Source organism: Mustela nigripes, chromosome 15 (assembly GCF_022355385.1).
Source record: "Mustela nigripes isolate SB6536 chromosome 15, MUSNIG.SB6536, whole genome shotgun sequence".
In the NCBI taxonomy this organism is placed as follows: domain Eukaryota; kingdom Metazoa; phylum Chordata; class Mammalia; order Carnivora; family Mustelidae; genus Mustela; species Mustela nigripes.
Genome location: NC_081571.1, coordinates 84,337,916 through 84,355,448, shown reverse-complemented (window position 1 = coordinate 84,355,448; position 17,533 = coordinate 84,337,916). Strand labels below are relative to the sequence as shown.

Below are 17,533 nucleotides of genomic sequence, written 5' to 3'. Positions count from 1 at the left end.
CTGAGCCACCCAGGCGCCCCTCAGTCAACATTTTAATGTCTTAAATCAGTCCTCTCTCCCGCAGGCCATGGTCCCCGGCAGTGCAAGTGCAGGTAGAGTGGGGGACCTGCAGCTGCCCCAGCCCCCCCTCTGGACAGGTGGGGGAGCGGAGGTCGGCCGGCACCTGATGTCCGTGGCATTCCCGGCCCTTTGCTCACGGGGCCCATGTGGTGCGCTCCACGGGAGGGCCGGTCTGGGGCTGCACGACGCTCCTGGCTCTGCCCGCCTGAGCCGTGTCCTCCCAAGGACGGCACCTGTGGTTCTGTGCTCTCCGCTGTCCTTGGGAGAAGCCGCTGTTCCTGTTTGGAGCTGGAGGCACCACGATGCCGCCGGCCCGCCGAGGGTCTCTGGGCAGCTTCGGGAGCAGAGCGGAGAGGCGCAGCCGTGCACCAGCGGCTCCCAGACCCGGTGGGAGGCTGTCCTGGGCACAGCCTGTGTAAGGCCCGCAGCCTGCCCCCCTCGTGCTCGGGAGCCTCGCTCTAGGCGGTATTGCCCTAGGGTTTCGGGTCTGTGTGGCTGTGGCGCGGCTGCGGGGCCTTGGAGAAGCAGGCCCTCTGGGCAGGAGCTTCCCGGCTGTCCTGGGCTCCGCAGGCCGAGGACGGGTTTGCGCTCTGCCACAGAGCTAGTCGGGGAAGTAGCCAGTTTGGCTAAAGCCTTGTGTGCATGGGGAGGCGTGGTGGGACAGGAAGCTGGCCAGCTGGCACGTACCTGCAGAGCCCCCTCTCCACACCAGCGTCTGGCCGGGTGCTGGGAGTCGACCAGGAAGCCAGACCGTCCCGGGCGGCCAGTCGTGGGGCCAGGACCTCACCAGTCACCGCGCACAGCGAACCAGGGCTCCAGACAGGGCGCATGTCCGGGAGCTGCAGAGAAGCCGTCCGCCGGACACCAGAACTAGAAGCGCCGCGGCAGGGCCAGCAAGAGCATGAAGGTGGGTCGGCGCCAGCTTGGGAGCCAGAGGACGGCAAGGGGGAGCGTTCCAGACGGAGGCAAAGGACGGCAGGGAGCCGCCTCGCAGGTCCGAGACCAGCGCTGGGGGCCGAGGGGCGGACGAGGGACAGGAGCCCCTGATTTCCAGCTGGGTGCCTGGTGCTGAGGGCGGCCGTGTGGCCGAGGACTGGCCGTCAGGGTGCAGACAGAAGGGCAGGCCGCAGCTCCTGGGAAACTTCTTACAAGACGACTGCTGTTTCCCTCCCTCCATCCTGCCCCCTGGGACACAGACGTGATGGCTGGAGCTCTAACAGCCATTCTGGAATACGAGGATAATAGCCGGTTCGTGCACGGCTGAGCAAGGACAGCTTGGGTCGAGCTCACCTTTCTCTCCTTTTATTTTGTCGCTCCTCTTCATTTCCCGTCATGACGCCAGCCCCATGACGCATTTACCAAAAGCGACATACAGTGTGTGTTCATTCCCCGCTTTTGTTAAAGGGATTTGTGGCTGCTTGTCTGATCCACGAGCCCCTGTGGCTGTTCGCGATCATGTAAGGTTGTGCACCTTGCCGCAGACGGTCTACATCACGCATGGGTCTTGTACAAACCACGCTTGCCCTGGCGCGACACGGCAACGGTTCGGACGATGCAGGGATGGGACCCTCTTGGTGCTCCCCGGTTGTGCTACTTGCCATGTGGACGATGCGCTTGGCCGGGCCGTCCGGTAGTCAGAGACGTGTCCCCGGGGGTCAGAGACGTGTCCCAGCACCGCACTGAAGCATCAGCAGAGAGAGGTTGAAGTTGTTTTAACCATATACTTATCTAACACAGTAGACCCCAAATAGTGTCCCTCCAACACACGGTCTTCTTTTGCACATTATTGGTTTGGGCTCATGCTCCTGATTCTGGGTATGCGGGACACTGGAGCTGCTGAGAGCACAGGGCTGCGGGATTGAGAGGTCGAGTGTGTGGGGTGGTGGCCATGGTCAGGACTGGCTGTCAGCCTGCTGCCGGCTGGACGCTGTGCCGCCTGAGCGTCGCTCGAGGAGGGCGGCTTGGACCCTGCAGGCCATGCTGGAGAAAGATCCCCCCTCGTGCCGCCCCCGTGGCTCCAGGAACAGCCGAGTCAGAGAGCAGGGCCTCCTGAGGGCTCCGATGGGCAGGACAGGGAGGCCCAGGAGCAGTGCCGCACGGCCGCCAGGCAGCTGCCCACCGCCGCCGAGAACGGGTCTGCAGACACAGGCCCGAGGCCACGGGGCTGCTGCGAACGTCCACGCAGGTTGCAGATGAGAACTAAACTGGATGCGCTGTGTCTCCACGTCTGCTCCGCCCCGTGTCTACCCATCCAGGCGAGGAGCTGAGAGCGCCGCAGCCAGCAGGCCTCCCTGGAGCGAGGTCGCGGGATACGGGGGCAGCCGGTGACATGCACACAGCCCCCCGCGACAAGGCTCCGGCTGCCATGTCAGTGGCTCTGGGCGGGGAATGCAGGCTGAGCACGGCGGTCGCCGGAGCTCAGCTGCCAGGAGCCTGGGGGCCACACCAGAGGGCAGGAAGTCCCCACGAGCCCCACTGCCAGCAGGAGGACAGGTGGGGTGCAGCACGACGGGGCCGGCCTGGGAGGAACCCACAGCCAGCAAGCGGCCCGGAGGGGCTTGGACCGACCCCGGGGGCACAGAGAGCCACCCCGCGGGCACAAAGGGCCACCCTGAGAGCACAGAGGGCTGGCCCGAGGGTGGTGCCTGCCTGAGCCCCGCGTGGAGGCCAGAGTGGCAGGAGGTGTCCCTGGGGCGGTGCGGCGAGCGTTTCTGGGGCCTCGCACCACACAACCAGTGGACCTAGGTGGCGTTTCACAAGAACCGAGTGTGTCCTCCAACCTGAGAACTGCTCTCAGCACCGCGGGGGACCTCACCGTCCGTCTGGATCCAACCACATGCCCCCCCACCGCCCCGCACCGACTCCTGTGGGTGCTCTGGCTCCAGAGAAAGCCACCTGTCCCGTCTGGGATGAAGAGTCACTGCTCGCCGGTGCTCGGACACAGAATACTGTGCTTCTGGAGGATGTTCCCACAGGGGTTGGTGTCCTCGGGGACCTGCCTTGACCAGCAACTCCTGGGGGAGTACCTGGGGGGCTGCCCCTACACAGAACCCTACTGATGAGGCTGCTCCATCCCACCTTTGAACTCGGGCTCAGCTGCAGAAGCCCCCCGTGTGGGGGGGCAACTGTGACCCTTCACAGAATGGGGGGGCGGGTGACAGAGCAGGCGGGCTCACTGGGATGGTCTTGTGACCCCCACCTCTCTCAGGGCCACACTCATACCCCCTGTTCCCCCGTGGCCCGGGGTCCACCCCAGCTGCTCGTGTCCCGCAGGGGCCAGCCTGGCTGAGGGCCATGCACGCGAGGTGGTTCCTTTAGCTCTGTCCCCCGGCGACGGTGACACTCGGGAAGGGGCTTGGTGCCGGGCATGGGGGCCAGCAGATGGACCCATCGTGTCCCACCATCTCCTCCAGAACCTCACTGACCGGAGTCTACTTCTGGATAAGCCGACCCGGGGAGACTTGCTCCCCCTCTGAGGCACACGTGAGGTCGCCCTTTGGCGGCCAGCAGCGAGAGATGGGAGCCGTGGCAGGGAAGGCAGTTTTCACCCGTGGGCCTTCCGCCCGTTCTCTGGTCCCTGGACCACCTCTGACCTCCGAACCCGTGCGGGGCGTGCCACTGCACCAAGCAAGGGGACAGCTGTCTGCGGCGGCCAAAGCCTCTGTCCAGGAGGGCCTCTGCCCCACGTGGCCCTCGGCCTTCTCTGACCGGCTCGGGGAACCTGCGTACCTGGTCACATTGATTTTCCGAACCTTGCGATACCCACTGTTTACCAGACACTCTGCCCAGCTTGTGACGTTTGGGGGCGTCTTCGTGCCCGAACTTTGAAACTTTGCTTAGCGAACTTACGCAAAGCACAAACTGTGCGGGGCCGTTTGGAAAAGGCCCTGGCGGGTCTGGGCTGCCCTGCCGCGTTGTCCGAAGCACGTTGCTCCTCATGACCGCTTCGGCTGGGGGCGTGGAGCGCGCGGACGTGGACGGGGAAGGCTTGCCGCGTCCTCCCTCGGCCCCACCAGCACATCGAGCACGTCCGGGGTCCCTGCGCGGCCGTGTACACACTGACTGAATGCCGGGGCTGGGGGCAGCTGCTCCCGGGAGCCCAGGAGCCGCTCAGGGGACAGCGGTGGCCCGGGCCGAGGCCAGCATGAGGCCAGGAGGGAGAAGCAGCCGCTAGGTCTACGCAGACGCGTCCCTGCCTGGGAGAGGCTCAGAGAGGCTCCCCCCGGGGACGCATTTCCATGCTGTCTCAGCGCCGGGCCCCCCACCCCACCCCGGGCCGTGGGCTGCCCGATCCCTGCTCCCAGCACCCAGTAATTGGAGAGTCCTGAGCCGCGCCGCAGCAATCAAACCTCAGGGACCCGCTGTGCCCAGGAACGGCCCATCGCGGTTCTGTTCATCCCCGGGGTCCAGACTCCTATCCCTCAAAAATGGCGTTTCCCGAAGCAGCTCCCCAGCCCGGCGAGGGAAAGGCAGGGGCCTGCGTCCCGAAGAAACGTCTTCAGCTGAGCAAGAGGAAAGCAGCGCAGGGAACCGACCCGGACCGCGCTGTCCTGGACGGGAGTCGGGCTCCGGACGCGCGGCCCGTGTGAGCACAAACGAGACACCAGCGGCTGCCTGTGGGTCTTGAGGGGGAATGACTTTAATGAGGGGCGGGGTCCCCTGTGGGCGCCGGGGCTGTGGACTTGGCTTTCATGGACCTGTCGATCCACTTGAGGAAGTTGGTGACCTTGGTGTAGATCCCGTACTTCCCTTTGCGCGCACAGCCTTCTCCCCAGCTGACGATGCCGGTGACGAAGTAGGTGTTCCCGAACCGGGTGACGTGGGGGCCCCCGCTGTCCCCCTGGCAGGCGTCCTCGAGCTTCGAGTCGTAGCCGGCGCAGAACATGTTCTGGGTGATGCTGAAGCTGCTGGACAGCTTGCACGTGTTCCTGTCCACGTAGGGCACCTCCATCATCTTGAGGGTGCTGGACAGGCGGCCCTTCTCGTGGGTCTTCCCGAAGCCGCTGACGAAGCCCGTCTTCTGCGTCATGAGCGTGGACTCGGCCCAGTCCTTCTGGGGCAGGCAGGCGGGCGCCACGTTCATGCGGAAGGTGATGGGCGTCCTCAGCCTGATGACGGCGATGTCGAAGTCGTAGGTCTCCCGGACGAAGCGGTTGTGCCTGATGACCATCTCCACCTCGTGTGCCGCCTCGTTGCCTTCCTCCTTGTCCGTGTTCCGTTCACCTGCGGGGGGCGCGGACACGGAGGGGCTCGGCTCGGGGCGGGCCGGGCGCTCACCCACGGCGCTGCTCCGAGCGGCCCTCTCTGTCCGTACGGGAAGGGGGTGTGGCCACCGGAAATCTGAGCAACAAGGGGGCCTCGGAGCAAAGAACGACCTCCAGGGTCGCTCCCGGGGCGACCGCAGGTCACACTCCATAACCAGGGCCAGCCCGTCAGGCACACGTGTCCTGGGACTGCCGGGCCACGGGGGCGCCAGCTCTGGACCAGGGACATGCCGAGTGTCAGTTCTCAGACGGGGAAAGAAAACACAAGCTCAAAAGGTCTCATTAATACTTCTAAAATTGATGACACGTTGAAATACTACTACCACCGTTTCGGATATACTGGGTGAAGAGACGTCACTCGACTTACTCCACCTGTCGGAGAGAGCTAACGATCGCAGCACGGCCGCGCTTGTGGCTGGCCCTGCGGGAGGGGCACACGCGTAACAAAACATGCTGGCCGTGCGCTGGGCCCTGGAAGCCTTCCTGGAGGAAGGGACGCGGAGGGGAGGCTCGCAACCCTGGGCCTGGACAGGCATGCGTCGGGGACACCCCCCTCCCCGCTCCGTGGCCCCCCCACCTGCGCCTCAGGGTCCCCTGTGTGGAATAGTGTTTCTGGCTAGCGGCTCCAGAGGTGAGGACGTGACGAGGCCCCGCCAGGCAGGGGGGCAGGGGGCTGTGTGGCCACTTACCTACCCTCACCGTGAACTTCTTGGCCTGTTGGAGACAGTGAGCTGCGGTGAGGACATAGTACTCGCTCAGGATGGTGCCGCCGCAGAATCCCTCATTCTCCTCGTTGACGAGCAGAGCCTGCGGGGGCACCGCGGTCAGGTGGGGCCTAACGCCAGCTTCCTCCACATCCTCGCCGGGGCCGCAGCCTCCCCTGCCGCCCTCCCCGCTGAGACCTGCAGACTGCCACGGCCTCCCTCTGTCGGGCTCGCGGTGGGGGTGCCCCTGGGGGGTCCGGTCAGGTTTGGGCAGCTCCTGCGCCCGGAGCAGACATTTGCTGACGCCCACGGAGGGCCCGGCATGGCACGTGGGGACGGTTCTGCTGCGCTTCTGCGGTTTCCGCACCCGGACCACGGGCTCCGGGGTCAGAGCGGCCACGTCCCCTCCAGAGCTCTCACAGAAACCTGATGTCCCATGTGAAAACCTTTGCTACGTGGCTATGAAATTCAACCAAGACCGGGCAGGCGCGTCTTCAGGGAGAAACCAGCAGTGTCTGGGGCAGGTCGTCCCCAAGGGGCCACAGAGGCCCCCGTCAAGGGCAATGTCCTTGGCATCCACGGGCTCCCCTGGAGGGGACGCTCCCCCTGGCGGGATGAGCACTGGGGGGCACGGCGGACAGCACCCCTTCCCCCAGAAAGCGGGGCAGCGAATCCGGACACGGAGTGCCTGCTGCCTCTCCGGGAGAGTCCTCGGGGTGCGAGCCGGCCTTCCCAGCTGGGGGTGTCTGCCGGCCCGTGGGATAAGCAGCAATCCGGGGCTTGGAGAAAGCCCTTGAAGACTGCTGTGATGTGCGGGAAATGACACAGACACCCTGTCTGTGCATGACCCTTGAACCACGAAGCCAGCCTGGGTGGCCAGTGAGGGACAGTCTTCCCGTACCCGGACCCCAGCTCCTCCCCTAACCTGGAGGGAGGCCACCAGGCCGGGCTGGGGAGCAGGAGTCAGGAGTCCCCCAGACAGGATAACCGCTGCCCACGCACACCCCCACACCCTCTCCGCCTACGGAATGCCGTCCAGAGTCACGGTCTTGCCGCCTGGGCGCACAAGTTGAGGTGGGGGCGCGCCGCCGGCTGCCTCCACGGAGCTGTATGTGCGCCTAGTGGGGGTCCGTGTCCCACACCGACTCCAGCTGGGGTGGCTCGGCTCGGCTCGCGGCCCTTCCTGGATCTGGACGTGCCCACGCCCCACGCCCGCGCCGCATCGGACCCACGCTGTTCTCTCTGAATGCGCCCCGACCTCCGGATAGTTTAGGCAAATGCACCCCGTTGCGGAGCTGTGAGTCAGGGCACGCTGAGCCCATTGTTGGGGTTTTGCTTGTAGGAGAAGCCGTGTTGGCTTGGGGTCCTGAACGCTAAGCCCTGAGTTAGGATTGCTAGAGGTCAATCCTAGGATTGACAGAGGACACCCAGTTCAACCCGAATCACATAAACAGCAGTTTTTAGTGTGAACGCGTCCCACGTGGTCTTTGGGACACACTCACGTTAAAAACTGGTCCTCATTTATCTGAGGCTCCGAGCACAAGTCCTGTGTTGTTCTGTGCCAGATCGGGTGACCTTAGTCCAAATCAACAAGCGGAGAGGGGTTATTTACCTCGGCGGACACACGACGCACATTCTCCGAATCACTCCCTGCCTGACCAGGGTTTACACGTAGCAAGTACACGAGGGCAGCGAGTCTCCCGCGGGGGGGGCGAAGAGCCAGTCCAGGGCTTGGCGCCACCGGGCAGCCCCCCACCCCGACCCCCGGCTGACCCAAGCCTGCAGCCAGAGCTGGTTGGGGTCACAGGACTACGTCGTCTGTCTGTCTGTCATGGGTGCACAGTGGGGGGGACGGGGGCTGGGGACAGGGCCCGCTTTACATCTCTGCACCGTGCGCCTCGGAGCCAGAGGGATGTGCCCCCCTGTGCCGCCCAGGCCCGCTGCATGGTCACCTGCCAGGGGCATTCGCCGTCTTTGCAGTCCTGCCCACCCACAATCCGGATCACGCTGCTCGAGTCCTCCCCGGGGCTGCGGTCTGTCTCGTTGAACGGCAGCAGCAACAGGGTGCTCTGGGTGGCGGGCAGGTCCCCGGGGTCGTACTGTTCCTGCATGCCAGCCTCGGCCTCTGAGGGACCCTGGCCACTGTGGACGATCACCGTCCTTTTACTGCGCCTCGTCGTGGTTTTGCCGCAGGGGAAAGGCTCTGGAAGGACACGGGCTGGCTTCAGCAGGGCGAGACCCTCCCTGTCCCACATGCGCAGCTCTCCCAACCCGACCTGGAGGAGGGTGTGGGAGCAGAGCGGACCCCTGAGAGCCCGGGTTACACGACAGAGGCCACTGCCACAGGCCGGAGACATGCCCACCTTCTGGAACGCCCGAGACTCAGCACCCCAACCAGAGCTGTGGGTCAGACGGGGTGCCCGGCTTTGAGGAGCACGTGAGGCCCCCGGGAGGCCCCGGGAGAAGCAGGTGGAGTTAAGAGAGAGGGGCGGCCTCTCAGAAGCTCTGGCCCAGGGGGGTCCTCGGTGCGGCGGGGGTCCTGCTCATGTCCCCTCCCTAGGCCGTGCCCTCTGAGAGCCTCCAGGCCAGACTCAGGGCCCCGCTTCCATCACAGAAAAGGAAACTAAAGCCCATCGCTGGGCCTGGACGACCGACGCCTCCGTGGCTCCCCTTGCGGCTCTCTGCACCCGGCCTGCCGCGTCCCCGGCCCTGAGAGTCAGCCCATGCTGCCCCGCACCCACTCCGACTCCCGGGGCAACGGGGCATGCCGAGGTCACAGGCAGGTCACGGTGCTTCAGGGTTGGCTGGGAGCCAGGCACCACCCCCGTCTTCACCGGTACCTGGGGAGTTAGGCAATCCCGCTGGCCCGTTCCTCAGACGGTTCCCAGAAACCCTGAGTCTGTCGCCGCCCCTCGTGGCCCCCAGACACCGGCGGGCCCGCCCGCTCCTACCTGTGGAGACACAGGACTTGCCGTTGTCCGCGAGGACGTAGCCGCTGGCGCAGGAGCACACCACGGAGCTCTGCTCCTCCCTGCAGAACTGCTCACAGTCCCCGTTGTCCACACTGCACAGCTTCCGCGTGGCTGCGGGAGAGGACGGCGCGGGGGAACCGAGGCTGCGTCAAGCCCGGGGACGGACGGCAGCTCCAGCCGCCCAGCCGCCCACCCCACAGTGGACCTGCCAGCTGGAGCAAGGGGCCAGAACCACGGGACTGAGCCCCTCAGTGGCGCCCAGGCCACAGGACGCATGTCCAGAGCAGGGGCCGGGGACCGCCCCTCCGTGTCCACACCGATCCCGCCCTGCCGCTCCCCAGACCACGTGGGGACGGCCCGGCGTCTGCAGGGCCCCAGGCGCCAGACCTCCAAGAGATCCTGCAGAAACCTCAGCGCACCCTGGGTGGGCCCTGGAGGCTGGCAGGTCTCAAGTTCAGCCCTCAGAAGGGCATGCGCCCTGCCCCACAGCCACAAGCCCTGTGCACACAGGCCCCGGCAGGAGGACGGGCCAGGGAAGGGTGCTCAGGCTGAGCTGGGGTGGGCAGGGTGGCTGCGAGCCCATCCACGGAGGCTGGAGGATCCCCTACGACGTAGAGGGGCAGGGACGCATCTCAGAGCCTGGGGTCTGGGTGGGGGTGTGCCCTGGACTCTGGCCACCTGGCCCATCAGGGGACACTCTCGGCACGGAGAACCTGTGGAGCTTCGGGGGCATCGAGGCTTGGCCGAGGGGGTCCCCCGTGGGGTGGCCTGCTGTCTCCAGCACACACGCCACCCCCGACCCCCTCCTCATGTCCCCGATGCCGCCATGGCCGACTACGTCACGTTCCACCATTTGGGTTTTGGTGGCGAAAGAATGACAGTGAGAAGACCCACGTTAGTGCCACTTTGGAGAACATGCACGGTGGCCCGGGGCTGTGCCGCGTGGTGAGCGGCAGAGGTGGCGCGGGCGGGCCCGGCGGGGACGAGCCCACAGAGGCCCGAGCTCAGGGCCCATTCTGTAGATCACGAAGGTCCTCTCCTTGGGGGAAAGCAGCTAATGCAGATCTAATGTTTATTAAATTAATCACCGAATCAGGAAAACTCTCAGTGACTTTTCCATGTAGAATGCATTGAAGGTATCATGTTTCTAAAACTGGACGATCCCGGAATTTGGAATTGACGTGCGTACTCAGAGAAGTGAGTGGAAGGTGGTGACCCAGAGCCACTGCTGGGACCGCAAAACCGTAGCTGGCGTGGGGTGGGGGGCGCCGGGAGAGTAGCTCCTCTGAGTTACGGGCCCCGTGCTCCACAAACGTGCCTCTCAGAGGAAGAGACGTGGCTGTGTGTCTGTCACCTAGAGCCGAGCAGACCATGGGCCACGTGGGCTCTGCTGGCCCCACAAGGGCACAGCGCATGGGGGCGTAGACTTGAACCTACGAGGCTCGCTCCCGCCCCGCCGGGTGAGCCCGCGCCGAAGGGACCCTGGGAAGAGAACTCACACAGCTCGCAGTTTCTGCCTTCATAGCCTTCCAAGCAGGCGCACGTGTACTCGTCGAGGCCGTCTTTGCACCGGCCCTCATGCTGGCAAGGGCTGCTCTCACACTGGTCACCGTCTGCAGACATGGGGTTTGGGAACCTCAGCTGGCCGGCAGCTCCCACGGCCATGGAAATGGCTTTGCTGTGTTGATCTTGGCACGTGCCGTTCGGGTGGCCGGAATGAACCCGAAATCCCTCCTGTCTCCCCGTGCGCGTCTCCCATCTGGACCTCATTTTACCCCCACCTTTTGCGGCTCTAGCTACGTGACGCTCTGATCTAACCGGGCTGTTGATAAGCTTTTCTGGTTTTGCTGGGAAGTTGGACGCTGTGTTTTCAGCAGCGTGAGGAGCTCGGGGCTGGTGACCGTGTGGGACCGGCTGGGAGGTCAGAAGGCAGGGGTTGCCGGACACCCGCTGCCAGGCTCAGCACGGACAAGACCCGTGTTTGGGGCCTCATCCCACACGGTCTGGAGGAAAGGGCGAGTGCAAAGGTCACGGTCCGGCACGAACACGGGGCGTCCCACTTCTCCGTGCCTGCGGACCGTCTACTGCAGAGACACGTCCGATGGGCATCTTGAGAAATTCGGAGAGTGTTACCAGAATATAACACGACTCGTGGTTTGTGCCGCTTCACAAGCCGCAAACATCCCGTGTTCCTAGAAGACCTAACCTTTTAGACCCTGCGCTTTGTTTCTGCCTAATGCCTTGGGTTAAGGAAATCATCATAGAGTTGGGTACTCTGCAAGTGAGAGTGAGCTAATTCAGTGTACATTTAAGTAAATAACAAAACTAGAATTAGCATAAAGTTAAAAAAACGATTTCGCAATATCCATTATGAAAACACACAGAGAGGGAAAGTCTCAGGTTAGTAAGAAATAAGCAAGAACGGAAAGGAAATTGAGGAAGAATTTTCAAAACTCAAATATGATTTCTGCCTATTTCAGTGTCCAAACGAACCCCACCCAATATTAGAATAGAAGGCATCTTACCTGCGTATTTATTCCAGAATTCAGTCTAAAAGGGGAAAGAAGATTTTAAAATACGTTAGAGAGAACACCGACGTCTCACACGACCACCGCACTCAGCCTCAGTAGGACCCTTTGCCAAGCGGAGCCCTTCCCTGGTGCCTTCGCTCTGGGGCTCCTCGGCCTGTGAGGGACGCTCAGACCTGCGCATCTGACAGATGGGGCTGCCGTCATCCTAGAGGCACCGGCTCTGCTAAGCTTGGAAAATCTATCTCCAAGTTCATCACCAAGGAATGGATTGTACCAGAAACGGTTTACTCTGTTTGCTACACCCACGTAGGTCAACGAGTGGTTCTGAGTGAAGTTATCTGTGTCAGAGAGTCAGTCAGGGGTCAGATGCTTGGAGAATGCTCATGGTAAATTGAGGAAATGGTAACTGGTCCTTAGATTAAAACAGGCCACCGAAAGCCTGTATCACACTAAGAAATGTTCATGGTCTGAAAAATCAATTTTGCTGCGTTCGTCGTTTGAGCTGACAGTGTCCCCCCTCCCAACTTCAGGTGTAACCTCAGAATGTGGTCTTCGTGGAAATAGGGTGTGGGCCGATGAGATTAGGGCTGGAGAGGAGAACCCGGCTCAGGGCCGACCCTGAGGGCTCAGGAGAGACGGAGAGGGCACGAGAGCCACGTGTGGAGACAGCAGAGGTCTGAGGGCTGAGTCCACGAGGCCAGGAGGGCCCAGGATGGCACGCAGCGCCCGACACTCAGGGAGGGGCGCCGAGCTCGCGCTCCCGCAGACCTCCAAAGGGAACCTTTCCACTCTCAGTGCTTGTGGTCCGGCTCCTGGGCGCCTGGGGGAGCTACGCTTGCCCAGAACCAAGGTCAGAATGACCCCACAGAACCTCTGGGGCACAGGCTCTGCTGCTGCCCTGAGTGCACATTGTACGCCGCTAGCGGATAATTGAAAGGAAACGTTTCAAACTAAAGAGTAAAGGTCTCCTTCGGGCTCCTGGACAGCTCAGGCGGTCAAGTGTCTGACTCCTGATCTCAGCTGAGGTCTTGATCTCAGGGTCCTGAATTCAAGCCCTGTGTTGAGCTCTGTGCTTGGAGCCCATTTAAAAAAAAAAAAAATGTATAGATGGGGTGGGGGTGCGCCTTGGGGGTTCCACGGGTTAAGCCTCTGCCTTCCGCTCAGGTCATGATCTCAGGGTCCTGGGATCAAGCCCACGTCGGGCTCTCTGTTCAGCAGGGAGCCTGTTTCCCTCTCTCTCTGCCTGTCTCTTTGCCTGCTTGTGATCTCTCTCTCTTTGTCAAATAAATTTAAAAAATCTTAAAAATATATATACATAATATATCTGTATAGTTAAGAGCAAATGAATGCCTCTCTAAGTCCCCACACCTCTAAAGCCTGCAGCCTTGCACGTACTAAAGGCATAAGGTACAGTTTGGAATTCCTGGAAGGTTCTTCATGATGGTTTGTAATTCTTGACATAACAGGAAGAATATATAATATTGCTTCCCTGGAGCTCTGGCTTCTGTGGGAAGGTTGTCTCATGGGCAGCCGGCCTCATGGGCTCGAATAAGACTATTCCTTTCCATTTTTAAAGGGTTTGTTCATTTTGTGCCGACACCTGCTAACATCTTGATTTGGACTCACGGCCTCTGGGACTGTGAGAGTGAATTCTGGTCATTCTGTGGTTCAGGCCAGAAGCCTCTGGAAACTCAGATGCTGTCTCTTTAGAATTCCAGTGAGAAAAGAATCACACAGCAAAAATGTGTATAAACCTGTGAAATCCAACGCAGGCCCAGTTGTGTGCCGCCAGTGGTGTGGTCAAGACACAGCCACTCCGGCCCCCGACATTCACAGCCCGTAGCAGCGGCCCCCCAGGCCCACAGATGTGCCCTTGGTCTCGGCCATGACTTCTGAGTGCCTTGCACAACCTGCGAGGGGGACTAGCTCCTTCACTGGGACACCCCGGCCCCGAGGGCACAGCGGCATGTCACCTCCCTGATTGGAAGGCTGCCGGTCGGCCCAGTGGCCATGGCTGCTTGTCCGGGGTGATGCTGACCGGAGTTATGACAGACGTTCACACCCAGGCATCCGTGTGAGCAGGTGCACACTCAGGAGTGGGGTTGCGGGGTCAAAGGGCAGCAGCTTCCGGGTCCCGTCCATGGTTTCCAGCCTGCGGTGGGGTTCGAGCACCCGTGAGGGCCCAGCAGGCTGCGAGAGCTGTGCGCACTTGCCCACCGTGCGTCCCTGGGACATGTCTGGTCACATCTTCTGCTCCGTGTGGCCCGTTGGTCACTGGCATTCTCCCGCTGGGCTGGGCGAGTTCCTCATATCCTCTGAGTTCAGATCTTCTGCCGGTGTGTGGTCGGCAAGCATCTTCTCAGTTAGTAGCTTGTGTCTTTATTCTTCAAGATTTCTCACAGAGCAAGTCTCAAATCTTGAGTAAACCTATTAACCTGTTTTCTGTTTACGGGTCATGGTTTAGGTGTGTCTAAGAAATACTGCCTAATTCCATATCATGACCATTTTCTCCCTGAAGGTTTGTGTTCTACCTTCAGATCTAGGATAATTTTGAGTTAGTTTTGTACACGTAGGCCGCCATGGGAGTTGTGCCAATACCATCAGTTGAAAAAGACAATTCTTCCTTCATTGGGTTGTTTATGAACACTTGTCAAATATCAATCTGCCTTATTTTTGTGGGTCCGTTTAGGGACTTCATAGTCTGTCCCTTTCCTGGAACACACACCAATGGCTCTGCGGTCAGTGTGACTTCATGGGGCGTCTGTAAGGCACGGACTGTGACTCCTTCTCTTTCTCAGACTTGTTCCAGCTGTTCTGATGTCTTCGCTTCTCCGTATTTCCACATCTGGATCCAGCTTGTCTCTGTCTGAGGGGATGTTCACCGACGGTGCCTTAACTAGGCAGGTGCCCACGTCAGTTATGACGGCGGCCGTGCATGTGGGCAAAGGCCGCCAGGCTCCATGTCCCCGTGTGCGGCCCAACCCATGGAGGTGCGGCCGAGGCCTTGAATCGTTTCTTAAATGAACACTTACATTGTAGAGTTGGCTTAACGAGGCCTCCGGACGGCCTCACGACCCTCCCTCCGGACGGGACCACAGCCGGCCCTCAGTGCCCCCACCGCCCCCGCGGGACAGCTCGGGGGGCCTGGGCTGCTCGCTGTCCCTGGCAGGGGCCCGGGCCGGCCTCCACACAGGGGCGCAGCGGCAGGACGCCCGCCCGCCAGCCCTTACCGTCTTGGCGGTGTCCTCGAAGACTTCTCGGGCCTCCTCGAAGGAGCACGTCTCCTCCATGCACTCTCTTTCCAGGTTCCCTTTCTTCATCTCTTCCAGAAACGAGTTCGCCCTGCGGACGCGCCCCAGGATGCTGCTGGCGCGCTCCGGGCTGAGGAACACTAGTGGACAGGGAGGGCCGTGTCTCCCGGAGGGCCTCGGCAGCCTGCTCTCCCCCGCACCAGGCAGGACTGCTCTTCCCCACGCAGCAAGACTGCCCCTCCTCGTGCCCTGCTCCCTGGCGACCCCAAAGTGACCAGGCCCCAGGCACCCTTCTGTGTGGAAGCGCACGCGCCCCGTCCCGCCGCCCCCAGCCTCTTGCCTGTCCTGCAGAGCTTCACGTGGCCGCCCGGCCCTCCTCACCTCCCCTTGCTCTGGAGTCCTGGGGCTGCCGCCTCCTGGAGCCCCACCTGCACCCAGCCCCCTCGGGGGCTCACATCCCGGTAAGGGGGGAGCGGCAGGCTGCGGTGAGCACGGTTATGAAGTCCCGGGACACGCACGCGCGCACGCGCGCACACACGCACACACGCATGCACACGCACACGCACGCACGTACACGCGCACACTTTCAAGAAAAAGTACTTGTTACAACATTTTGACTTGATTTCTGTTCCATTTCACTTCAAAACCCACTGAGTCGGTCTGTGACCCTCGAAAACCCCCTGGCCTGCCCGCTGAAATGTCCCGGATCCGAGAGCCTCGGGAGCTGCGTCTCCCGCTTCCCCCTCCACTGCCCCGCTCTCCCTGGAGGCCGGGGCGCCCGGACGCTTTCTCGTCCGCACGCCCCTCTCTGCCCTCCTTCCGGCCCTCTCAGAGGCGGCCTCCAGTTGCCGTCCTGGGTCCTGGTCTCCCCGTGGGCAGGCCCTCAGCTCAGAACGCCCCCACACGCAGCACCGGACCCTGGACCAGGGGGCGCTGGGCCGCCGCGCCTCGACGCAGCTGGCTCCCCTGCTCCTTAAAGCTGGCAGGGGGCCCCTGGGTGGCTCGGTTGGTTGGGCAGCTGCCTTCGGCTCCGGTCGTGATCCCGGAGTCCCCGGATCGAGTCCCGCATCGGGCTCCCAGCTCCGCCTCTGACTTCTCCCCTCTCACACTCGCTCTCACTTGCTCTCTCTCGGAAATAAATAAATCTTAAAAATAAATAAATAGATAAAGCTGGCAAATGGGGCTCACCCGCCCGCGTCTCTGAGTTGCGTTAGCTCGAGGCGGGTACACACTTAGCACTCAATAAATGCTCGCTTCACTCCCAGCTCAGGCTGCTTTCCCGCCCGAGGCAGCGTGGGCGTCACCCCAAGTTTGACGCCAAACACGAACTTGTCTGTGGACGCCCCTTCAGCCCAGGTCCGCCCGCTCCTGAGCTCGTGGGTCCCTCGCACTTCCGTCTTCTCACTTCCCGCCGCCTCCGTGGCCCCGCACACAGGGTCCCCTCCGCCTGTCCCACCGGACCCGCTCATCCGGGGCATGAACAGCCCCCAGGCCTCTGCCTGCCCCAGGGCCACTGCTCCCCTGCCCTCTCCTCTGGCTTGGTTCTGCTTCCCCTTTATTCGGCCTGGAAGGTGCAGAAAACCCAGCTCTGTCCAGCCTTGAACCAGGCACCCTGTGCCCCTGCCCAAGCCAGCCCGATGGGGGAGGCTTCCATCTCATTCTCTTTCTGCCACTGAAGCTCCTCTCTGCTGTGACCCCTGGGCCCCCCAGCTCGCTCTGGCCGTGGAGGGGGGGGCACGTCTCTCTGTCTCTCTCGGTCTCTCCCTCCTTCTCTGTCCATGAGCTTCTGTGTGTGACCCCTGGTCTGCCGTCGGACTCCCCACCTGCACATGGCGCCCGGCTGCCCTTGGCTGAGGCCACCAGGCCTGGCCGTGTCATACCACGGGAGGCCTCCGTGCCTCACTGGATTGGGGGCATCAGCTGCCCCCTGCCCCCCTCCTTCTCCCTGAGGGCCATCTCTGCAATGTGCAGGGCAAAGGGAAGCTTACCGCTGCCGCCGGGGAGCAGGAGGCCTGCCAGGGAGGCGCCGAGCAGAACAAGACACAGTGGGCCCGCCATGGTACGGCCGAGGACAGTGCGTCCGTCCTGCCGTGACAGGTCCCCGGGGCAAGGTTCAGTCGCCCTGGCTCCAGGCAGCTGGTGGCCTTTCTCTTATCACTGCTTCCTGATTGGAGCCTGGGCTGCAAGGGGGCTGGGGGCAGGTGACCCCGCGGGCTGGGGCAGGTGACCCCGCGGGCTGGGGCAGGTGACCCCGCGGGCTGGGGCCACCCTGTCGCTGGGGCCCAGGGAGGTCCCGGGAGTTCATCCTCGTCACTTGCGGCCCCCAGGGGGCACGGGGACTGTAAGGAGACGATGAGCGTCATTCCTAGCTTCCAGGTGTTCCGTCCGCTCTGGGTTCATCCTTAAGAGCGTGACGAGAGCCGAGTGTCATTGCCCGTCTGTCCTCTGGGTGTAGACGGTCAGCTGTGGCCGCCTGACGCCCACGTGGGCCTCGAACCGGGACCGGCTCATGGCCTCTGTCTCTAGGTGGTGTCCACAGTGCACAGAGCCCCAAGGGGGTCCTGGTCCCCATTCCGCCAAGGGGCAGGCGTGTGCGTCTGGGCCATGGGCTCCTGCACACACAGACTTCGGGGAGGACCTCCCCTGCCCACCGCAGCCCGTGCCAGTCAGATGAGTCAGCCCGAGCTCTCCGCCCAGGCACCAAGCTGTGGAGGCACCTGCAGGCATGCAGGCGGGCGGGGGCCCCGGCTC

General features: G+C 62.6%; 1 protein-coding gene across 1 annotated transcript; it reads right to left on the bottom strand.

Moving 5' to 3' along the window:
- Nucleotides 1-4,681: 4,681 nt before the first annotated feature.
- On the bottom strand, nt 4,682-16,913 carry F10 (coagulation factor X). Its single transcript, XM_059378321.1, has 8 exons — nt 16,771-16,913; nt 14,762-14,922; nt 11,526-11,550; nt 10,500-10,613; nt 8,980-9,111; nt 7,981-8,231; nt 6,014-6,131; nt 4,682-5,283 (listed from the first exon to the last, which is right to left on the bottom strand). Exons 1-8 carry the CDS (start codon nt 16,838-16,840, stop codon nt 4,700-4,702), a joined length of 1,455 nt encoding a protein of 484 aa, XP_059234304.1. The 5' UTR covers nt 16,841-16,913; the 3' UTR covers nt 4,682-4,699.
- Between the last annotated feature and the right edge of the window lie 620 nt (nt 16,914-17,533).